General features: G+C 42.0%; 1 protein-coding gene across 1 annotated transcript in view; it reads right to left on the minus strand.

Annotated features, from left to right (window-relative positions):
- Window positions 1-432: 432 nt before the first annotated feature.
- anapc2 (anaphase promoting complex subunit 2) overlaps window positions 433-25655 on the minus strand; it is a 44461-nt gene continuing 19238 nt past the window's right edge. The window contains exons 4-14 of the mRNA XM_068012803.1: window positions 24088-24265; window positions 23382-23501; window positions 20739-20856; window positions 18420-18601; window positions 13922-14063; window positions 12065-12140; window positions 8354-8539; window positions 7099-7228; window positions 5914-6149; window positions 4999-5234; window positions 433-1707 (exon numbers count right to left, since the gene is read on the minus strand). Coding sequence (XP_067868904.1) covers window positions 5022-5234; window positions 5914-6149; window positions 7099-7228; window positions 8354-8539; window positions 12065-12140; window positions 13922-14063; window positions 18420-18601; window positions 20739-20856; window positions 23382-23501; window positions 24088-24265 — 1581 coding nt within the window. The 3' untranslated portion in view covers window positions 433-1707; window positions 4999-5021. The remainder of the gene's footprint in view (window positions 1708-4998; window positions 5235-5913; window positions 6150-7098; window positions 7229-8353; window positions 8540-12064; window positions 12141-13921; window positions 14064-18419; window positions 18602-20738; window positions 20857-23381; window positions 23502-24087; window positions 24266-25655) is intronic.

Below are 25655 nucleotides of genomic sequence, written 5' to 3' on the forward strand. Positions count from 1 at the left end.
TGAGAAAGATGACAGCAGACAGGAGAGAGATGTTCTTAAACCAGGAGCTTTCCGAGTTCAAAAAACCTGCAACAGCCAGTTAGTCATGTGACTAAACTGGTCTGACCACATCAGTTTGTGTATTCGGCCATCTTAGCAATCAACCTGGAATGCTAGCTGCTCCACCTTCAACGTCTGGTAATCAAAAGTCTATTGTGGATTGAATGCGTCTGGGAATGGTCTTTTGTCCCTTTAAATATGCAAATGTCTTTCAATATCTGGTGATTTTAACTGTTTAAAATCAATGTTCATTTGGTGAAATTAATATGCCTCATTCTTGGCAGGTGGAGGCCTGCATGACAACTGTAAATTCCAAATGAGTAAAAATTTGTGCAGAACAAGATTGTCACAGAACTACATTTTTCAGCAAACAAATTGGTACTCAAAGTCTACTGAATCTTTAAAGCAAATCTTTAATCTTTATTTTAATCAGGATAACAAGGAATCACAATTCCTCATAAGAGGTAAAAAGATATCGCTGTTTTTTGATAACTGTTTTCCTATTCAGACAATCCAATGGTCACTATATACATGGTACATTGTTGCTGATAACCCAAATATACAGCATCCATGAAGTGCAGGTTGAAATTGTCATCTTTGCTAAACAAAGTAGCACAGGTTTTAAGGTGAGAGAGAGAAAACACCAGCTATAAGCTGAAATAAGCAGATAGGAATTTCATTCCCTCCTCCCCCTCTTGTCTCAATAGGTCGAAGTGGAGTGCATTGGCTGAAGCACAGAATGGTTACTGCTGTCAGGCTCTACACCTTCCACAACTGTTCCCACTTGCTGAAAATCTGTAATTTCCTGTTATTACCCTGCACTTTATTACAAGACTACAAAATGTTCAAGTGAAGAGTTGCTACACAGGACTTAAGCACCGGATTTCAGGAGGCTATCACTTCATTCTTTAAAGAGGATCTTTACTGCAGCCCTGGGTAGCTTGGGTAGTTCAATAATTTACCTCACCAATTTTAAAAAGGAGGGCAAGATATCTTGGGTGTCTGCCTCACCCAATTGCCTGGCCTCAATTTGTGCAAATCAAACTCAAGCCAGGTTCACAGGCAGATCACAAGGTGGAGAAATGCCCACAACCCATTGGATCATTTGCTGCTGCCTCAAGGGCAAAAGCTGGACTACTATCTCTAAACCGAAGTGTAGCACTGTAGACATTAAAATAAGTTTAACATTTAAAGAATTTGTAAAGCCAATTTTAACTGGCACATGTGTGATGACCAATAGGTCTGTGTCACATACTGATTATGGGGGTGAATATAAAGATAATCTGGTTCCTTACAGACATTCAGATAAGCAACAGGAGTTACACACTATCGATACTCTACTCCCCGTATGTCTTGTGGAATTATATAGCTCAAAAGGCTCAGGTACATTGACAAGTAGTTTAATTTCCATCACAAGTTGTTAACGCATTCACTACCAAGGACATTATTAGACAGATTTCTGCCACAGATCTTGGTTGTAGAAGAATCCAGGTGAATGTTGGTTATGAAGGTCAAGCAAGAAAGATCCTGCAGCTTTCAAAGTTCTTGTAGTTACTGGCGAGTGGGCAGTGCTGACTGCATCAATATTCCTTCCAAACCAAGGCTTTGGATCATAGGTCACAGAAGGCAGCAAGCCACAAGTTGAAACAAGGATCCGCTCCGTCAGTCCTGTGAAGTAAGAAGATAGTAGAGTTCAGAAACAGCCCTCTTTCTCATTAAAAACAAAGAGACTTGACTTTGCTTCCAAGAAATTCACATTTTGAGGGGTCAATGGTGTAATTCATTAAAAGGGCTCATTTTTCCATTTGGACCTCCAATATTAACATTCAGAACTTTCAGATCAGTCAACCATAGGTAAATGGTGGTCTTTCTATACTGTCCCAAAGAACTCAATCTCGAAAGCAGTACTTTCTGCAGCATAGTGTGAACTTTGCTTGTGACATTCTGCAACTGCTTCAGTGTTTCTACAGTACTTACAACTGCTACTGGGAAGAGATGGTAGAAAGCATTTCAAGTACCACAGTGGGGCATGATAACTATAACAAAGTCTGAATTGCTTCCCTCAATTAAAGCTCAGACTATGGGACAAATGAAAACTGAGGTGGGATCTAAAATGGGCAGGCTATTCACTGTCAGATTACTGCAGAGGATGGAGATGTAAATTTATCCCCATGCCATTTCATCAGAATATCAAATGTTCCATTTTCTTAATTTAATGAACAGCCTGCTACTTTGATGAAAAATAATTATTTTTGCTCCATTGTATTGATGTGATGCAGACAGGCAGAAAAAGATTCAGATTTTTCAGGATATCTATCATTGACTTCACACATCCATCCTCCTCTGTGATTAACATGATGTTTAGTTAAATGTGTTTGGACAACTTCACTTCAAACCATCTACCAGAAGTAATGATTTTGAAGTGCCACAAAAGACTGCAAGTTCTGGCTATTGTGATGAGGATAAACACTCCATTCACACTTTGCTCGAGTGATCTGATATCCTACAGTTCACTGTTAAGCAGGTTTTACATGAGGATGAGACCAACTGTAAAGAATCAGAATGCCAGCATTTGCTGGAAACTTTCAGACTCCATCCAAAGACATTCTTTATGAAGGGTGAATGACTCTTCAGACTCTCTCATTGCCAATATGCTTAGATATATTGTACTTTTAGGGTTTGTTGATTTTTGTGCTTCACATTCCAATTTAATTATAAATATAATTGTTTTAGTCTGTAATCTGGTCAATTTGACAAGCACTTGTTATGAAGAACGTTTGTTTTAAATCATGAACAGATTAATTGATCTGTCAGGTATACACCTCCATATGGACGGCACAGTGGCGCAGTGGTTAGCACCGCAGCCTCACAGCTCCAGGGACCTGGGTTCAATTCTGGGTGCTGCCTGTGCGGAGTTTGCAAGTTCTCCCTGCGACCGCGTGGGTTTTTGACGGGTGCTCTGGTTTCCTCCCACCACCAAAGACTTGCAGGTGATAGGTAAATTGGCCATTGTAAATTGCCCCCAGTGTAGGTAGGTGGTAGGGAATTTGGGATTACTGTAGGGTTAGTATAAATGGGTGGTTCTTGGTTGGCACAGACTCGGTGGGCCGAAGGGCCTGTTTCAGTGCTGTATCTCTAAATAAATAAAATAAATACCGCCTCCAAATGAACAATATATACTTGGATAAAAGCAAAATACTGCAGCTGCTGGAAATCTGAAATAAAAACAAGAAATGCTGGAAATACTCAGCAGGTCTGGCAGCATCTGTGGAGAGAGAAGCAGAGTTAACGTTTCGGGACAGTGACCCTTCTTTGGAACATCTGTAATATGTACTTGGAATTCTGTGGCACCTTAAGGCTAATTTTTGCAGTGAAATTATATATTCTTCAACAGTCTATCCAGTTTCTGCAATGTGACTAACTGGCTGACATATTTACATTGAGGAAAAAAAAAATCAATAACTGTTCAAGTTTGGAGAAAGGAAGGCGAGCTATAAATTACTGTTGCTGAAGAAAGGTCTGGACACAAACAACTAACTCCACTATCTGTCCCAACTACTTGGTTGCCTCTGCACTATCAGATGGTTTGCCAACAGCCCGGCTTGGATGAGCCACAATTTTATCCAACTACATACTGAGAAGACCAGAGCTATCATCTTTGGTCCCTGCTACAAACTTCATGTCCTCTCCATCTTATTCCTATTACAGTCACTGCCCCAGACTGAACCAGATGGCTCACAACCTCAGTGTCCTGTTTAAAACTACGATGGATGGGACAGAGTAGACAACACGCCAGTTTACAATGATTCAAAATGATGGGACACAGATGTAAGATTAAATACAAGAGATTTGAGACAAAGAGCAAGAGAAACCTTTTTTTTTTATGAACAGTCTTATGAGATGGTGGAATACCAGAGACCACATTAACATTCAAGACTAGGTCACATAGGAGGTTATCACAACTACTGAGATCATGAATTACAGGCCAAAAACAACCTGAGTGCTGGTCACAGTCAGCAAGTGATCTCTTCTTGGAGGTTAACTTTAACAGGAGACCTTCCAGACAGAACACTGTAGTCGCATAAGATGGGGGTCTCTGTAACTTTCTGATTTATAATAGCTGCTTTTCAGATGAGAGTTTGGTGAGATTATCTTAAATCGAGGAATCTCACTGCAAGTGGGATAACAGTTAAGCTCTGGGTAAGCATTTCATTACAGCTTCCAGATCACAAGGCCAAAGTGCTTGTATGAAAACTTCTCAATGTGTGAGGGAAGAGAGTTTTATGAAAACTCCAAATTGTAACAAGGATAGCTTTAAATTTTATAATTAAACAGCAGGAATATTTACAAACACATTTATTTCCAAAAGTTAACCCTTCACTGCAAAAAATATCCATCCAGGCCTCACTGAGCTCCAGATATCACTGACTTAGTGCAGACTCTTTCATGATCAATAAGTAAAAATAGTAGGACAGAATTTAGTCTTCATGCCCTGAGTAGTAATCTACCCCAGTGTGTCCTGGTCATCTTGATCACAAACACATCAATTGTCAGCTACTGGTACTTTGACTGAGCAACTGCTTAAAACCACGGGAAGAGGAAGAAAAGTGAAAAGATTTCAAGTTAGAAAAGAAATCTGGTTAAAATAAATCGATAAAATAAAGCGAACACATTGTGACAGAACAGAAAATTGGGAAGCACAATTAAAATGTTTGGAATTATTTGGAAATCTTACGGTTTTACATTTTGAGTTTAGGGCTGATATAAGTGACATTGCAGTAGCCTTTTGTGTCTTTTCCAGCAATATACTGCATGAACTGAGAGCTTCCAAAAGCATGGTCCAAGATGGCAGACATATTCCTAAATGTCAATGCAGCCCACGGGTCAATACTGCTGCCCATTACTTTTAAAGCAGACGGAAACTCATTCCAACCTACAGAGAAAAGGACAGCAAGTTACCTTTCTGAGCACGAGACCTCCATTCAGCAGTTCGATTTGGGAAGCCGGTACACTCCGCCAGAGTAAACTAGTTGGTGGTCCTTTACTTTCTTCTCTAAGAATGCCTGAAGCTCCTGCATGTCAATTTCGGCCATTACCGGCCCCGTCATCACAAACATCTTGAGCATGGTGTGAATACGGTCCAGTGGTAAACTCTCGAGATTAGTCAGCATACCTTGGATGTATGTCCAGAAAAGCTGTGAAATACAAATTTATTTAAAATGAATGAAAACACTTTATGCAGGATTCGTGCCCACCCCCAACTGGACGTAATCCAATATTTTTCCACCTGGCCTTTCGCTTCATGTTTGAGCTGAAACGGGGAATGCCAGCAGACTTTAACCAAGGCCCCATCTGCCATCCCAGGTGGTTGGAAAAGAAACCATGGCACTATTTTGAAGAGGAAGACGGAAGTCCTCCTAGTGTCCTGGCCAACATTTATCCCACAACCAAGATCACTAAAACAAATTAGCATATTGTCATCACATTGCTGTTTGTGGGATCTTGCTGTCTGTAAAGTCCAACATTACATCAGAGACTGCTCTTTAAAAGCACTGCACAGGCTGTAAAGCACTCTGAGACATTGAGATTGTAAAAAGCACTATATAAATGCAAGTCTTTCTTTATCTTTCAACCACAAGGGGCATCAATCCTCACATGATGCCCACACACATACAGGAGTCAATCGATAGTCATGAATACTGGTGATATCAAGATAGGTATTAATGGACAAGACAGCCTTTTTTTTTTTATAATGCTAAGATATCTCTCAGGGATGATGTGATTATCTGATCATGCCTAGTAAAGGGGATATAGTATTTACCTTGATTATTTTAGCAAAAGTTACCTTAACGTAACCTACTAAAACAGCTCTACCTGCAATTCCTCCTCTTTTTGATCAGCCTGGGAAGCCATGGCAGAGTCTCCCTCCTCATCACTATCAATCAAAACCATTTTCTCCTGTTGATCCTTCTGTTCCTCCTCAATCACTGTAAATGTATCTGTGGGCTCCTCTTTTAGGACCCCCTGCTGCTGCCAAAGAGCAATTTTCCTTCTCAGGGCGATGACAGGAACATTAAGTGCATCACTGAGTTCGTCCAGAGTCCAGGTACCTATGGATGCACACACATTAAACAAAAACTCAGCTAAGGTTCTGCACTAGCACATCTAGTAAATGAATCATTTCAGATACCAAATCTCCTTGTAAGAATACAAATTTAATTTACAGCCTTCACTACACCCTAATTCAAAACCATAAAAATTCTTGAAGCTAGTCAAAGGAATGCAAGAATTGTGGGAGAAAAATAAATCACAGGGTCCTAGCAGCTAGTTAAGGTAATGAGTGACAGAACTATAGTTCCCAGGTTTAAATATTGGCTTGTGATGAATCAGTTCAGATGGTGTAGCTAGCCTCAGCTCCCCTAGGTTAGGGAGCGAGAAAGAGAGAGAAAAGTTTTTTTTTAAATCAACCCGTGTTCCCAATCCTGACTGTTGTATAATGATCCACAGACTGGAGACAGGACTGGGCTTAGCTATGATGCCCATGCAGTTGCATAGCTCACTGATACTGCCCCAGCTCAAACGATTACACATTGAGACTTTTATTCAGGTCCTAGAAAGTGGCCAATGCTGGTGAAATCGTACCCCAGCAAGGGGTAGAAAATCTTCAGGAGAGACAGGGATAGAAGAAAATTGGCAGCAAAAATAAAGCAGATTCCTTTTTCAGCTTAGCCTAGCCAGACTATAATGTGCTTCAATAGTCTTTCCTGGTCATTTATATCACAAATCAATGTGGACAATGACCAGAAGGAGATAAAAACAAGGGTGGAGCCAGAACAAGGTTTTCTATGTAATAGAATGGGGAAAGGGCATGTACCACACAGAGTATAAACGTCTTAGAAGGTACTGTGCCCCAGATACTACCCCAACAAAGCAATATCCCTACCTGTCCATCAAGGATAGCTGGATGAAGAACAATATTTTTATGTTGAGAGAATGTAGATTCAAATCTCTGAGGGGAAATTATGTTTCATTTGCCACTAATCACACAGAGATACTTACTTTTCTGTTGGAAGTGTATAATAATGGCAGCATGGACAGGTGAGACAGACATAGACAATGTTCGATCTGCCAGCTCAATCTCCAGGTCAGCAGTTCCTAGGTGAGGTTTCCAGTTCAATGATCTCATGGCCTGAAAAAGATGAAACCATGTATCGTGGCAAGAGAGAAATCCCGATTGCATTAGCCCTTGCAGTGACCTCAGTCAGCACTAAAACTATCACAGGACTGTAGATTAGTAGCTTCACTCCATCACTTGAAAAAACTGCACTCCACCCAGCTCGGATCCTTAAAGCATCACTAACAGGGCAACAGGCTTTTTAACAGCCTCAAGTAAACTAATTATAGAAAGTTCTCTAAAATGCTACTCAAAGAAAATCAAACCTGCATTGTACTTTTCTTCCAGGGCTTCATGAAATCTTGGCTGTTATGACATTGACTTTTTTTTATTGAAGTGACTGGCACAGACAGTGCTCACAGTAAAATATTAAAAAGTCCAATCAGGATCAAAATGCTTGCAGCTTGATATTTTCCCCTGTGGATTTCCTAAAATATAAACTTAAAACTCTAGAACCTTTCATTGTGAAGCCTGCAATGCAGAAAAAGGACAGATGCTGAACCTCTTGTCAAAATCCTTCTTTCAAACACCATGACTTTGCATGTGGCTGTGATGCCCAAAATGCCTTCTATAAGAATGACCAATTTAAACAAGAGATTCTGTGCCTCGACTGAGGGAAGGTACTGCGACAGAGTACAAAAAGATCTAACTCTTGAGGGAGCAAGATGAGATGTAGTCGGAGGTCATACAAATTAAGCTTGAGAAACCCAATGCATGTTAGTGGGGCAATGGACACAGGTCTACACGTGCACTTTCCCACATCACTTCCAGTCTTATGTAAATTGAGCAGGCACTAAAAGGCAGTGAAGTACTTCTCATCAGGGAACACAGCTCAGGATCCCTCAACATATTTGTTTGTACCACTCGTGACAATGCCTTTACTCAGCTGTTTAATCCAGGTCCTAGTGTGAGGGACTTTGGTAAAAAGACTTGCTCACTGCAAAACTGCTTCTTACCTCCTGGGTGAGCAATTACAGTCCTTGTAGGCCAGATGGGCTGAAGGTAGCTCTTCTGTTGCATGTTAAATACATTTGAACCCTGAAAAAGAGCTGCTTGCATATTCAAGGCACTCCAAGTTTAACCTGCATTGGGACCATGCAGTCACTGAAGAAAGGCATTTCATAAATACTCAGTACTTACTTTTAACTTCTCATACTTCTTGGTATAAGCATCCATTGCTTCCTTCACTTCAGGAGGGAGCTCCAGTTTCTCCTCTTTCAGTGGTGGCCAGAATTCCCCAGACAGGATCATTGCATTCAGGTGTAAGGGAGCCTCTTGGTCCTCCTCGTGAATATGGCTGTTTATCCGCCGAGAATCTGCCACATCCTGAACCAAAAACCCAAGCGGTAATGGAGTATATTACTAAGGGCATCAACAGTAATGCAGTGGGAATGTTACTGGATGCCTGGACTAATAATCCAGAGAATGCATGTACAAATCCCACTATGGCAGTCTGAGGTTTTGAATTCAGTTTAAAGTCTGGAAAAAAAAGCTGGTTCAGTAAAAGTGACCACAAAGCCGTATGATTATTGTAAAAACGTAACTAGTTCACTAGTGCCCTTCATGGAAGGAAACCTACCATTCTTACCCAGTCTAGTCTATATGTGACTCCAGCCCCAGACCTTCAGGTCTGGGTCAGGTCTCCACTTCCCCTTGAAGTGGCCCAGCAAGACACTCAAACTGCTAATAGCTCGCGCTCTGTCTCATGGGAACACCTACAGTGCAGATTGCAACAGTTGAAAAAGGTGGCCCACTGCCCCCTTCTCAGGGCATTTAGGGTAGGATAATAAATGCCAGCCTTGCCAGCAATGTCCATTTCCCCAGAATGAATAAAAAATAACTTCACCAACAATAAGCACAGTGGGTAATACCCACTAATAGGTTGAGTTTATTATGGCACAGCTGATAGTGTGAAATTCAAAGGTGGCATTCTGGTACAGCACGTTACAGCACTAGGATACTGTGCCAGAACACACCAAGATGCAGATTCAGGGCTGTAATTCTATATACAGCGCGTCTCCGGGCTCAATCATGCCATCTGAGAAGTGCCAAAGGTAAGCATTTCTCTGTAGGTAACAAGAGTAAAGTCAACCTGCAAGTATTCTTACACAAGTTCAATCAATTGGCTAAAAAGCCACACAGAGACTTGGAGCAAGTTGCACACTCATTCTCTCAGCCTGGGAATGGTATAAGGAAAGCTGTAAGCAGGAAAGGGAAATATAAAATGTTGACTTCAAATGAACACTTGTGTTTCATTATAGAATTTCAGAATAGGTTAAGGTTTTCATACAGGCAGTGCACTTTCTTATCCACTCTGTACTACACAAATTGCAAGAATGTTAGCTGAGTATATGACACTCCATCAGAGGATAATCATGAAGAGCAACATAAAAACTGACTGTAAAAGTTTCTCTTGGTATGTGAAGAGAAAAAGATTGAAGACAAATGTAGGTCCCTTACAGTCAGAAACAGGGGAATAAAGAAATGGCTGACCAACTAAACGTACACTTTGGTTCTGTCTTCACAAAGGAGGACACAAATATCATACCAGAAATGTTGGGGAACACAAGGTTTAGTGAGAGAGAGGAACTGAAGGAAATCAGTATTAGTAGGGAAATGGTGTTGGGGAAATTGATGGGATTCAAGGTCAATAAATCCCCAGGGCCTAATGGTCTGCATCCCAGAGTACTTAAGGAAGTGGCCCTAGAAATAGTGGATGCATTGGTGGTCATCTTCCAAGATTCTATAGACTCGAACAGTTCCTACAGATTGGAGGGTAGCTAATGTAATCCCACTATTTAAAAAGGGAGGCAGAGAGAAAGCAGGGAATTATAGACCAGTCAGCCTGATGTCGGTAGTGGGGAAAATTCTAGAGTCCATTATTAAAGATTTTATAGCAGAGCACTTAGAGAACGGTGGTAGAATCGGACAGAGTCAGCATGGATTTACGAAAGGGGAATCATGCTTGACAAATCTACTAGAATTCTTTGAGGATGTAACTAGTAGAGTTGATGAGGGGGAGCCAGTGGATGTGGTTTATTTGGACTTTCAGAAGGCTTTCGACAAAGTCCCACATAAGAGATTAGCATGTAAAATTAAAGCGCATGGGGTTGGGGGTAAGTATTGCGATGGATAGAAAATTGGTTGGCGGACAGGAGACAAAGAGTAGGGATAAATGGGTCTTTTTCCGAATGGCAGGCAGTGACTAGTGAGGTACTGCAGGGATCGGTGCTAGGACCCCAGCTAGTCACAATATATATTAATTATTTAGATGAGGGAACTAAATGTAATATCTCCAAATTTGCAGATGACACAAAACTGGGTGGGAGGATGAGTTGTGAGGAGGATGCAGAGGGGCTTCAGGGTGATTTGGACAAGTTGAGTGAGTGGGCAAATGCATGGCAGATGCAGTATAATGTGGATAAATGCGAGGCTATCCACTTTGGGAGCAAAAACAGAAAGGCAGATTATTATCTGAACGGCTATAAACTGAGAGAGGGGAATATGCAGCGAGACCTGGGTGTTCTCGTACACCAGTCGCTGAGGGTAAGTATGCAGGTGCAACAGGTGGTAAAAAAGGCAAATGGTATGTTGGCCTGCATAACGAGAGGATTCGATGTACAGAAGCAGGGATGTCTTGCTGCAATTATACAGGGCCTTGGTGAGGCCACACCTGGAATATTGTGTGCAGTTTTGGTCTCCTTATCTGAGGAAGGATGTTCTTGCTTACAGAGGGAGTGCAGCAAAGGTTTACCAGACTGATTCCTGGGATGGCGGGACTGACGTATGAGGAGAGATTGAGTCGGTTAGGATTATATTCGCCTGAGTTCAGAAGAGTGAGGGGGGATCTCATAGAAACCTATAAAATTCTAACAGGACTTGACAGGTTAGATGCAGGAAGGATGTTCCCGATGGTGGGGGAGTCCAGAACTAGGGGTCATAGTCTCAAGGTACAGGATAAACCTTTCAGGACTGAGATGAGGAGAAATTTTTTCACCCAGAGAGTGGTGAGCCTGTGGAATTCACTACCACAGAAAGCAGTAGAGGCCAAAACATTGTATGTTTTCAAAAAAAGAGTTAGATATCGCTCTTGGGTCTAAAGGGATCAGAGGGTATGGGGCGAAAGCCGGAACAGGCTACTTAGTTGGATGATCAGCCATGATCATAATGAATGGCGGAGCAGGCTCGAAGGGCCGAATGGCATACTCCTGCTCCTATTTTCTATGTTCCTATGTTACCATGGTGGGAGTTAGCCCCTTGTGCTGCCATTTTAAACTGAATAAAGTTGGTCTCAATCCTCAAAGAGCCTACGTTCAGCAAATTACACTCAATGTATAGCTGCAGAGAGTAGGTTAACTCCACAAGTCTGCAGCTGGGAAAAGCCTATTATACAGTTGGAAGTTGATTGGTGAGGTATGGCATAAAGCAACAGGCTACATTTTAGCAGTGGCTGAAACGAACGCTACATAGAAACAGAAAATACTCAGCAGGTCAGTATCTGAAAAAGAAGTCCAGTGCCTGTTCATTTCATAATCTTGAAGACTTATGACTTCCCCTTTTAACCTTCTTAGCTCTGCTGAAAACAGCACTAAATTCTCAAATTGCCTCTTCCTAAAAGTATTTCCTTATCCTTGTAACATCTTAGTGAACATACATTGCATTTACCCACTGCTTTTATATCCTTCCTATAATAGAGGTCCAAAACTACTTGCAATACTCCAACACAAGCTAATTCACATTATAATCATACAAGAGAGATTAATCAAAAACACAACCAAGGTGCAAATTCACCTGCTGTTTCAGGCAGCTAGTAGTATTAAACCGCTTTAACTCTCAGTCCTTCCCACTGACCTTTAACATGACCTCACAGTAGTGCATCTGAGCCTCTCCAAAACGTAGCTTCAGCAGCTCCAGATTTCGGATCTCCCTGCAGTGAAGCAGTGACATCAAATTGACTAGACATGAATAATCAGGATTAGCACAGCATAAAAGATTTCCTGCTAAACCCAGAAGAGGTGATGATTCAGTTCTCACAAATAAAATGGTCAAAGGGTTCAGAAGAATCTCAGTCATTCGCTGCAAAAGGACTTGAAACAGCCAGATGCAATGAAGTAACCTTTAAGCATTCTGAGTGCAATGATTTTACGTTGAACTTTTAAACACAGTACGTATTTGGTAGAGGTTTTGAAGGTAGAAGCATTTGAATAAAAATAACTTGTTTCTAACATTACTTTCTCCAATTGAATACAATTAAGATATGCACAAATGTCATAAGATTGGGTTTCTGAATATACCACTGAAAATAGGAGCAAGCCTTTTGTTTAGCGGCAGTAATCATGCCTCAGATCAAAGCTCTAGACCATCCAGTGGAACTCTGGCTCCAAAATCAGGGTTGAAACCCAGTGGATACTCACAGCCTTCGCCCCCCATCCCACCACCACACCAAATGGGTTGTGGGACTCACTAAAGCCCTCCCCCTGTACAGGACTAACCATGCTATTGGCTGGTATAAAGATGGTTATGACGATGGAGGGAGAGTTCATGGAGGGAGAGTTCATGTAGTGAGCTCTGAGACCATTCATCAGCCTGCAAATCCTTCCAATATTTCACACTCTTCTACAGGGGAGAAAAGTAAAAAGACACAAAAACAACAAACACTGACATTAACAAGTAAACCGCCTGGTTTTCCTCTCACATACCTTCAGCCCACCCAATGGACCCCTCACTTCCAATTGGAAACGTTATTGGCCGATGGGGACATGTTATTACAGGATTTACACAACTGCAGCAGCTTAAAGGGATAGGAATCATCAGGGACAATTGATTTTTTGCTGTCATCAGGATTGCCATCAACACATTATCTGAAGCTTCATTTACAGGATGCAAAGTCCTCAGATTTTCAAAGGTCTTCATTGAAGTGCTGTTGGTACAAATTTGGATGAGGAGGGAGATACTGTTCGGGATGATTAGCAGCTGAGGGAACTAGACAGACACAATGGAGTCCGTTGAATAGGTGAAGTCCTGTTGTGCCACAAATGCCAGAGAGGAAGACCCTACCAGTAAGTGCCACATCCATAACCCGCAGTGCACTGATGAATTTCATGATCTTAGCAAATCAGGAATGATGATTCAGTTGCACTACTCAAGAATGCATTACAGTCAACAGATTTGCTACTTACTACCACCTTTCCCTCAACATGCTGAAGGACTTCACGAACTCTTCATTAATAGCCTGGAGTGTCCACAGGGCTCTTTATACCTGCAAACTTTCTTCACTCACAGCAAGAAATTCACAAACCCTCACCTGGTAAAGCACAGCCTTTTTCAGACATGTCATCACACCACACTAGGGTTTGACTCCTGATCCCCGAGTGTGACTGCATTTCACGGCAACTAGAGGCATTCATTTTTGCAACAATAATATTTAGAAGAAGAAAGAGATTGGCCACGCCCACACAAACTCCAACAAGGATGAAACAATGGAGCTCCTAGATAACCAGACAGCAACGTAAGCAGGAGATGGGGAATTCTGAGGGCTAGTGCTAGCTGAAAGTTCTGGGACTTGAACCTACAACCTTCTGAATAGGATAGACATTGTTCCAATATCTATTCTGAAATCTCTCAGAATCAAGCACATCAGCCACAGGCAGGTCAATTATGGTTAAATATTTCTAACCCAACCGTGCAACACTGCAAGCATTTTGGTACCTGCAGGTAATGTAGCTGAAATGATGGAGTATTCGGTCTGCCAGTAGCGTACGATATTCACTGATAAACAGCTCTTTGCTACCATAAATGCTGACCAGCAAGGTGATGATGTCAGAAGATCTTCGCTTAGAACCAAATTTACCTGAAATCAAATAAAGGAGAAACAAAATTGTTAAAGAATGATGCAGTGTGAGAAATAACCTCAAGCCAGGCTGCAGTGTGAAATAAGACATTCATAGTGCAGAGGGGGCACCTGTGGCAACATCTCAATGGAGACTTCTGTCACAAGCCAAGTTATAAGATGGATTAATCTGTGAGATTGAGACGACTTGGCCTGTATTCTCTAGAGGTTAAAAGAATGAGAGGTGATCTTCTGTAAATTCTTACAGGGCTCGACAGGGATGTAGGTACACCAGTGCTGTTAGGGAGATCCAGGATTTTGGGCCAGCGACATTGAAGGAACTGCAATATAGTTGCAAGTCAGGAAGCTGTGTGGCTTGGAGGGGAACATGCATGTGGTGGTGTTCCCATGCATCTGCTGCCCTTTCTCTAGTAGGTGGTAGAGGTCACGGGTTTGGAAGGTGCTGTTGAAGGAGCCTTGGTCAGTTGCTGCAGTGCATCTTTTGGATGGTACACACTGCTGCCACTGTGCGCTGGTGGTGAAGGGAGTGAATGTTGAAGGTGGTGGATGGGGTACCAATCAATTGGGCTGCTTTGTCCTGGATGGTGTCAAGCTTCTTGTGTATTGTTGGAGAAGCACCCATCCAAGCAAGTGGAGGGTATTCTATCAGAGTCCTGACTTGTGCCTTGTAAACAGTGGACAGGCAATGGGGAGACAGGAGGCAAGTTACTTACAGCAGAATTCCCAGCCTCTGGCCTGTTCTTGTCACCACAGCATTTATGTGGCTGGTCCAGTTCAGTTTCTGGTCAATGGTAACCCCCAGGATGTTGATAGTGGCAGATTCAGCAATGATAATACCACTGAACATCTATGGGAGATCGTTATAGATTCTCTGGTTTGAGATGCTCATTGCTTGGCACTTGTGTGGTGCAAATGTTACTTGCCACTTATCAGCCCAAGCCTGGATGTTGTACCAGTCTTGCTGCATTTGAACACGGGCTGCTTCAGTATGAGTCATCGCAGATGGTGCTGATCATTGTGCAATCAGCAGCCAACATCTCCACCTCATGATGGAGAGGTCATTGGTGAAGCAGCTGAAGATGGTTGGGCCTAGGACACTACCCTGAGGAACTCCTGCAGTGATGTCCTGGGATTGAGATGATTGACCTCCAAAAACCACAACCATCTTCCTTTGTGCTAGGTATGACTCCAACCAGCAGAGAGCTTTCCCCGATTCCCACTGACTGCAGTTTTGCTAAGGCTTCTTGATGCCATACTTGGTCAAATACTGCTTTGATATCAAGGACAGTCACTCTCAACTCACCTCTGGAGTTCAGCGCTTTTGTCTATGTTTGGACCAAGGCTGTAATGAGGTCAGGAGCTGAGCGGCCCTGGCGGAACCCAAATTGAGCGTCAGTGAGCAGGTTATTGCTGAGCAGATGCTGCTTGACAGCACTGTTGACGACCCCTTCCATCATTTTGCTGATGATCGAGAGTAGACAGATGGAGCAATAATTGGCTGGGTTGGATTTGTCCTGCTTTTTGTGTACAGGATATACCTGGGCAATTTTCTACATTGCCAGGTAGATGCTAGTGTTGCAGCTGTAATGGAACAGCTTGGTTAGAAGTGTGGCTAGTTCTGGAGCACAAGTCTCGAGTACTATTGCTGGAATATTGTCAGGGCCCATAGTCTTTGCAGCATCCAATGCCTTCAGTCACTTCTTGATATCATGTGAAGTGAATTGGATTGGCTGAAGATTGGCATCTGCGATGCTGGGGACCTCAGGAGGAGTCAGAGATGGATCATCCACTCGGCACTTCTGGCTGAAGATGGATGCAAATGCTTCAGCCTCATCTTTGCACTGACGTGCTAGGCTCCCCCATCGTTGAGGATAGGGATATCTGTGACACCTCCTCCTCCTGTTAGTTAATTGACCACCATTCACGACTGGATGCGGTAGGACTGCAGAGCTTAGATCTGATCCGTTGGTTGTGGGGTCGCTTAGCCCTGTCTATTCCATGCTGCTTATGCTGTTTGGCATGCAAGTAGCCCTGTGTTGTTGCTTCACCAAGCTCAATTTTAAGTATGCCTGGTGCTGCTCCTGGCATGCCCTCCTGCACTCTTCATTGAACCAGGGTAGTCCCCTGGCTTGATGGTAACGGCAGTTTGGGGGATATGCCGGGCTATGAGGTTACAGCTTGTGGTTGAAAACAATTCTGCTGCTGCTGATGGTCCACAGCGCCTCATGGATGCCCACCGTGCTAAATGGGTTAGATTTCAAACAGATCTAGCAACTTAAATCTGGGCATCCATGAGGCGCTGTGGGCCATCAGCAGCAGCAGCAGTTTTGAGTTGCTAGATCTATTCGAAATCTATCCCATTTAGCACAGTGGTGGTGCCACACAACATGAGTGTAGGTATCCTCAATGTGAAGATGGGACTTTATCTCCACAGGACTGTGCAGTGGTCACTCTTATCAATACGGTCGTCGACAGATGCATCAGCAACAGGTATATTGGCGATGATGAGGCTAAGTAGGTTTTTCCCTCCCTCACCACCTGCCGCAGACCCAGTCTAGCAGCTATATCCTTCAGGACTCGGCCAGTAATGAGCCACTCTTGGTGATGGACATTGAAGTCCCCCACCCAGAGTACATTTGTGCCCTTGCTACCCTCAGTGCTTCTTCAAATTGGTGTTCAACATGGACAAGTACTGATTCATCAGTTGAGGGGGTTGTGGGGGGAGGGCGAGGTGCAGTAAGTGGTATTCAGCAAGAAGTTTCATTGCCCATGTTTGACTTGATGCCATGAGACTTCATGGGGTGCTGAGTCAATGTTGAGGACTCCCAGGGCTACTCCCTCCCAACTGTATACCACTGTGCCACCGCCTCTGGTGGGTCTATCCTGCTGGTGAGACATGACATACCCAGGTATGGTGATGGTGGTGTCTGGGGCATTGTCTGCAAGGTATGATTCCGTGTGTGTTGCTTGACTAATCTGTGGGGCAGCTTTCCCAATTTTGGCACAAGCCTCAGACGTGAGCAAGGAGGACTTTGCAACGTCGACAGGGTTGGGTTTGCCGTGGTCATTTCCAGTGCCTAGGACGATACCAGTGATCTGTCCAGTTGCATTCGGAACCTGCCTCAGCTTGTTACCCATCTAAGAGTTAATAGTGGTCACTCAAATTCCTGATCCCAGTCACATGTTGCTGTGAGGAGAGGAAATTAAGAGGGAGAATTGTCAAAGAGACACTGCTGTGTGCCCTCTTGGGGCCAGCTACTGGAATTTCTATGTCAACTGTGACTCAGTTGGCAGCACTCTCGCCTGAGTAAGGTTATGCATTCAAGTCCCACTCCAGGATTTGAGCACAAGAATCTAGACTCCAACGCTGAACTGAGAGAGTACTGCAGGTGGCATCTTTTGGATGAGAGGTTAAACTGAGGTCTTGGCTGCCCTCTCACAGTTGAACATAAAGGGTCCCACAACACTAAGAGGAGAGCAGGGGAGTTATCCCCAGTGTCCAGGCCAATATTTAGCCCCCAATCATCCCAAAAAAACAGATTATTTGGTCATTACTACATTTCATGTTTGTGGGAGCTTGCTGTGCACCAAGTGTCTGCTGCATTTCCTACAGGACAACAGTGACTACACTTCAAAAGTACTTCACTGGCTGTAAAGCACTTTGGGAAGTCCTGAGGTTGTGAAAGATGCTATATAAATGCAATTTGTTTTCTTTCTATGGAGAAAAGAGGAAATTCTCATTCACAGAAAAATTTGTCAAATGTTTGTTTGATGTTGCTTCCCCCCCTAAACAGACTGGCCATTCATGGAATAAATTAATCTCACCAGTCCAACCCAAAAGACACTATTGCAGCATTCAGTTTTCAGAAATCTTGGAGGCACGGTTTGCATCCAGACTTCAGGGACTGTCGCAGCCACCAACAATATCAAGCCAAATAACAGGTCATGTGCCATAGTCTGAATCCTGCCCCCAAAGTGCCCAGCCTGCATATTTAGCTACTTTGCCCAACAGAACTGAAAAGCAGAAAAATTTGTCAAATGCCTATTTGATATTGCTTCTTCCTCTAAACAGACTATCCATTTATGGAATAAATAAATCTCTTCCATGTTGAGCTGAACATTATTGCTGGATTAAACTTGATAATAAATCAGCAATAGCCTTTCAAATTCTTTAAGATATTGATTCAGGTTTTTTAATAACAGATCCATTTGTTGTTGGAATACAAACGTGCTGTTAGCTCTGAGATTTGAGCCAGTTACCCAGCTGTGACCACTTTAATCCCTCCAAATCCACAAAGACCTTTATTCCCAGATTTAGAGATTACTCTTCCTGCTCCTTGGGAGTTTTAAGATTACCTGGATCTGCATCAACAGGATCAGGAAGCCAATCCTCTGGATCAGACATGTCATCATCGCTATCATGCCCATGCTCCAGAGTGATTGGATCTGCTTTGGACAGTTCATTTGCCAGATCACTGGATCCCTCTGAATCATCAGTCAAACCTGCTACTATCTGTCTCACAGTGTCGTCCCGTGTCCTGTAGTTAAACAAAAAGAAATGGAAAATTGGGCTTTTAAAGTTAAAAAATTAACTGCGCTTTTGAAAGGACATCTGGTCTACCATGCCACTTAGCTCCACCTACAATAGCCATTCTCAAAAGTAAAGCAGTTACTCCTTAAATTATGTTTCGTTCAATGTTCCATAGCTTTTAATTGTCATCTAGTTCACATCTGATTTAACACAAGAACTTTTTTTTTTTAAAACATCCATCCCATTCTCTGGACCCCGTTCACTAACTATTCTAAAAACTAATTGTCACCCTCCACCCAACCCCCAACCTCATCAGTAAACCAGCCTAACCAGAGCCTATTATAACTCAACAATTTAAGAGCTAGTATTACCATTGTTCTTTAAATCATCTTCATCTCTTCTTGTAGATATGACAATTAAAGCTGGGAACAAGTCCTTGAACTTTAATTTCTGCAGCTTGAACAGCCTCTGATTAAATAGTGCCTGCACTATTCATCCCAACATATACAACAAGCACTTCCAGACCCCTTTAACATATAGTCCAACCCTCTCTACAGTGGAATTAACAGCCACTATGATTCAGAACCCTGCTATTAATTGTCAGAGGGACAAAGGTCTCTACCAACAGAATCCTCCACTTCAACTTACTTTTAACTGATCACCCAAAATTCTTTAATTCAAAACCTTGAACATCCCACTGCCTGCACCCACCCCAATGATCTCTCCCCTCCACCAACATTTTGAGTGATCTTATGTTTACAAAACATTTCCATTCCATTAGATCTTTTTGCTTGTGTGGTTGTTTCCAACCCATTTCCATAACTTTTCTCTTCAACAAACTCCCAAAAACTTACAACTCATTTCCACTCCTCACTGATGTAACATAATTAGCTTTAGACCTATCAATTAATTTTTACCCTTCCCTATTTTTCTTACAACCATTCTATATGATCTGGAGCTCAAAACTGTAACACCATCCCTTGCAATAATGCAGTTACAACCATTTCAAATGCTTTGGTTGCAAGCTATCCATAACTCTGATTACTATGCACACTTTTAATGATTGTAACCACTTTTGACTCGTTGACAGTTTGAGACATTTTACTGCATTAAATGCGCTATATAAATGTAAATTGTTGACTCAATTATCAAAACTCAACTCCTTATGAAATAGCTCAAAATACTGCAGACTTGAGTTGATCAGATAACGACCGGAAAAAGATGACAGAGAAAATACTTGCCTATTCTAAATTTTGGGGGCAGAAAAGCACTACTTTGCTAAATTGAAAGGAGAATTTTTAAAGGCTGCATGGTGAACTGGAGTATCAATGTGCATCAGCCAGACTTCTAGATGTGGCTCACCATTCTTCACATTCCTGAGGTCCTACTCTGCAACATCATGATAGGGAAACACCAGACAGAAGCAAGATTTCAGATAAATCCTTGAAAATCGATATCCAGCTTGGTTTCTTTGCAAATCCTACCTTCCTGATTAATGCAGTGATTCTATTCATTTGCCTGCTTCCATCCTTGTTACTGTGCATTTGTTTTTGATAGCACTCTCTTCTCTTACACATCTGCTGGTCCTGTTATCCATCTTATAAATGCACGTCTCTGAGCTACTCGGGCTGAACTTGCGTTTTATATAGGTTCAGTATAACTTCCCGGATTTTGTACTCCATGGCTCTATTTATAAAGTCCAGGATCCTACATTCTTTATTAAAGCTTTGTTAACCCATCCTGTCACCTTAACACTCCCAGGTCTCGCTGTTCTTGCAGCCCCTTTAAAACTGTAGCATTTAGCATGATTGCCTCCCCCCCATTCTTCCTACCAAAATGAATCACATCACACTTTGTGTTGAATTTCATCTACCATATGCCCACCCATTCCACCAACCTATGTTCTCTTGAAGTATATTGCTATCTTCCTCACTGTTTACTACTCTTCCAAACTTTATGACATCTTCAAATGTCACAATTGTCCAAGTCATTTTCTCCTTGACAATCCCAAGGCTGTAAAAATTGAAACACTGAGTGAGAAAACAGTAATAACCCACTTACCCTTAAATAGAGATAATCATTGCTCCTTGATGTTTACTTTACATTCGCCCACTCATCCTTACTGTAGAGATGCAACACTGTACCTTAGATACTTGCGGACTGGCTCACACACCACTTCCAAAATAACCATGGATGGGTCTAACTCGCGAAGGGCCTTGATTGCAGATATGTACAAAGTTATCACATCTGCAGTGTTCACTCCTAAACAAGAAAATGTTATCCCATTAATTGTTGGAAATCAGTTTAGAAGCACACTCTCTAAACTTGGTGCTCATTGATCAAACATATAAAAAATAAAAACACAAAATGCTGCATCAGTGCTAGAAAATTGTCTAGAACTACTTCCTTTCATGTGAAATTATCATCGTTCTTTGAATTTGTGCCATTTTATTTAAGGGCAAGATATTATCCTGACATCTTAGTAAGAACAGGCACCACCAGGTGAGCTACTAAAGCATGTATGGCAGACATTCCCAGACAATTCCCTCCTACCTCACTGAGTCAGTTAATCTCAGCTAGAATAACAGCTGGGCTAGGGAGAAGAAACAGATCAGCCAAGGTTGCCTTCTTGATCTCTATCTGAAACGTATAAGCTTACAGAAGGATGGGACTGAGCTCAGCTGTGATACCTCCCCAAGTCAAATAGCCTGCTAAGACAGTCTAGGCTTGTAGGCTCACAGAAGAAATAAATACTTGGCTGAGGATATTGCAAGACTTCAAGTGCTTGTGAAACTGTAACACAGCACAAGCTGCAGCAGAGATGAAAACTGAAAGAAATAAATGATTTAACCACTTAAAATAGCAGTAAACAGTTCTCAAAACTGATAACAGGCTGCAACACAGTTAGTCCATATTCCACCTTAGCAACATTTAGAATTTCATATATTTCACACTGCAAAGCAAGCTTTTTAAAACAATATACATAGGTATCTCAATGTAATCAACGTATTGATCTATCTCTAGAAATATACTGATGTATTGCGATGGTAATTAATTTTACATGGGCTAACCAAAGATTCTCTAGTTAAAACAGCACAATTGTAGAGTGTATAACTGACAATGTTAACATACAAGTTAAAACAGATAATCTCCAATCTGATATTAAATGTTGAGTAAAATTCTAGCCCTTGTTTATAGGAACAATCTGGTTAACCTCTTTTTACACAGCAATTCAAAATTATTTTCTGGTCTGCATGTCGAGCAGTCTACCTAGAGCTGGTGCAGGTAGACTCCCCAGGTTCAATCTTCAGTCTGTGCTGTTAGTTCATTTCACCTGCGGCACCTGCAGCTATGTCCTATATCTGGGTGCTCCAATTGGCCACAAGCAGCCCGGATGAGGGAAGAGAAAATTGGCAGGACTCCACTCCTAAATGCAACCCCAACAACTTCAGCTGGAAACCTGTGCGTGGGCATCCAGTGAGGGGAGAACTGTACTTAGTTATGAAGCTGCCTCCTCCCACCCCACCTCAATTTTGTGGTTACAAACTTTGCATCTTGCCTTCGATATTATACAAGAGGTCTGAGCACCTTGCATTTAGGAACCCTTAATGCCTAGCATCTAACTATATAATAGCGTGACCCAGGGTGTTACAATAGGACTCAATTGTGATGTGAACTGGATATTTATGCCCCTGTGTATGCTTCTCCAATCTTTATGAAGGCATGAAGACAGACTGAGCAAATACTTGGTAAGGCAAGACTAGGTACAAATAATCAAGCTGTGTTATTTCAGACAACAATTGAACACACATAGCAAGAGTTGAGTGGGATCTCTTAATCAATACAACTACTGTTGCATAATGACATAAAACAATGAACATGCTACGCTTCCCCAAATCAGTCAGTCGGTTATCCTGCTTGACTTCAAAATAATTTTAACTGCCACACTACTTTGCAACCACCTGAATCTGGTGAAAGTCTGCCCTAGCAACTTTCTCTTTGAAAACCTGATAGCCAGAGTGTTTTTGTCTCAGAGTCTGTGCCAGACATTCCCCACTAAGCACCTAACACAATAGGTGTGAGTTGTTCATTAGTTACCGAGACAGGCTGAGTGGAGAAACAACCTCAATGTCGAGTTCCTTTGCATTTTAAACATCCTTCATCTCAGCACTTTTCTTGTTAGGATTATGTGAATATATTTTGCTATAAAACCCAACACTTAACTACAACTTTTTTCCAAACTCTTTCTATGGAAACTTCTTCAGCTGTGCAATAATTTCCACGAATCACCCTATTTCTAAAACCCTCTTGTTTGAAATGTCCCTATGAAACACCATGTAAAGTTCTGATAGAATAGACCTGTGGCCCCTTACTGATCACATGTTTCATCTAAATTCTTTTTGTGAATGAGCTGTTTGTTGCACTATGTGGTCTCTTTATTTGGATATTTATGCCCCTGTGTATGCTTCTCCAATCTTTATGAAGGCAGACTGAGCAGTCATGCATGTGGCCCGTTTGCTGCTTGCATGGCAAGTCAGATCATAAGAACAGGTCTGAAATTCAGGCTCCTAAAAATATTCAGCAGTAACGTGAAACAAGGAATTTCTACAGCTTTTTGCTGGAGTACTGGACATTGAGGCCAAGAAATGACTGCTTTTCTTTTTTTAAAGTCACCAGTTGAACAATAGGAGGTACATTACTCCCAAACTCTACTCATCTTATATTGCATATTTTAGAAAGTGTGCAGCTAACAGTACCCGGAAGGAGATGGGTAATCGTGAACAAACCTGGGTGGAGAAGCCTGGTCTCCAGGGCTGTTTTGAGTGATGAAAGCAACTGCTGCCTCTGATTGGTCCTTTCAAGGCAAACTTTCAGGTCATGCAATGCTGCTTTGGATTCTGGGAAGTCTGCAGTCCAAAACAAAATAAAGATCAGCAACTTCCAAAGGAAACACTGGTTTCTGAGCCCAAATAGAATACACTTATAGTGCATTTTAAACAAAGCATACATATGGAAAATGGGCAGTACTGTAACCAAACAGCACTAAGTTGTCTGCTTTCATACTGAAATGTAGACTCGAGTATGTTTTACACACATTATTTTAACTTCATAAAGGCTGGCATATATTTTGAGAAAAACGACACAATGTTACTTCAGTTAGGATAATGTCAGCACCCAAATCCTAACAATTGTTCCTATTTCCACACATCAGACCCCAGGACCAGGTTAGAGGTATTGGAGGGGGAGGGGGGGGGGGGCGAGAAAATCAAAGAAATTGGGATCTAACAATCACAAGCTGCACAGTAATTGGAGGAGGTACTGCCAGGTAAGCAGCACAAAGCTGGAAACTGCTCCTCTGGCACTTGTCAGGAATAACCCAGTATGAATCTAGATGCAAACTGAAAACACTGGAATTACTGGAACTCCAAAAGTAAAGTGCCGCAATTCCTCTCATAAAATATTAGCCATGAAGATGTAATTGCACCCACTTACCACGAATAATGCTGAACAGTTCCTCGATCCTCATATTAGCATACACCTGATAAAGGAAAAACTGCAGATGTATTCGCCAGCGTTGTAGTGTGCTGCTTGTCTGAGGAGAAGCTGATTTAGTGCTGGCCTTCTGAAGGAACACCATGCTCAACCAACAAATGACCTTTGACTCCAACCACTGAACAAAAAGAGAGAAGACTTCAGCTATCAGTACATGGTTCACTCCTTCCATAATAATCTGCCCTGTTTAATAACTCCATCACCACTCCCTATTTAACAATTTCAGAATGCAGGTAGAAGACCTGAATCCCTATATAGGAACACAGGAATAGGAGACGACCATGCAACCTCTCAAGCCTGTTCCACCAATTAGTGAGATCGTAGCTAATCTGCATTACAACTCCATCCACCCGCCTTGGCTCCATATCCCTTGTCTAACAAAAATCTATCAAACAGATATAACATTAATTGGGCCAGCTTTTTGTGGGAGAGTGTGCCATCTTCCACTGCCCTTTGTGAAGATGTTTTTCCTAACTTCTCTCCTAAATGGCCTGGCTCTGGTTTTAAGGTTATGGCCCCTCTCACTAGGTTCCCCCACCAGCAGAAATAGTTTCTATCTACCCCATCAATTCCTTTCAAAATTCTAAAAACCTCAATCAAGTCATCCTTTAACCTTCTATATCCCAGGAAACATAAGCCTATTTTATGTAATCTCACCTCAATCTAACCCTTGGAACCCTGCTAACATTCTGGTGAATCCCCGCTGAACTCCTTTCATACTTGTCCTTAACCAACTGTTGCTAGCCATCAAAGCCTGACCCAGAATACCACAGCTTTGAATCTTCCTTCACGCCATGTGGGAAAAACATCCAACTTCCCCCACCCCGTGCTGTCCTCTATGCCTTTGCCAGAACCCTGTAAAAACTTGGGGCTCAAGAGACCATTTCATTCACAAACACACATGTATGCTAGGCCAAAAAAGATAATAAAATATTGCAGGGCATTAAATAAATGTAGCAAAGATATTTTGATTTACAGTATGCTGTATTTCTCTAAACTAATGGGACAAATGTAGAAATGCTAATAATTTCAGTGCGGGCAGAGAGAACATCGTGAGTCTATTATTACCAACGTCACATCTTTCTGGACTTTATGTTGAGTGCTCTCTCAGGTTCGGCATCACCAGCTTCCCCCAGAGGTGGACCTCACATCCCTTAGATTCCAGAGTGCATCTTTTATTGTTCAATATCTCGTTAAACAACAGTATGACCCAGGGTGTGCACGGAGAACGCTTACTTCATATATCTGGTACTGAATTATTGCAAGTGCTTTTACCTCTCTGTACAGAAGATAGATTGAAAAGCGCTGTATCTACACAGTCTCAAAGCAACCACGGATTTATTTTACATAAAATGTATGAATGAGCAGTATACAGTTTTCAAAATAATCAATTTTCCTTGGTTATGTAAAATAATAAAGGTGCAGTTACTAACTCCATAAATGTAGTGTCAGCTCACCAACTGTTAGTTGGTTCATATCATTTAAAATGCAAGCAATTTCCTGTTGCT

Source organism: Heterodontus francisci, chromosome 32 (assembly GCF_036365525.1).
Source record: "Heterodontus francisci isolate sHetFra1 chromosome 32, sHetFra1.hap1, whole genome shotgun sequence".
Lineage (NCBI taxonomy): Eukaryota > Metazoa > Chordata > Chondrichthyes > Heterodontiformes > Heterodontidae > Heterodontus > Heterodontus francisci.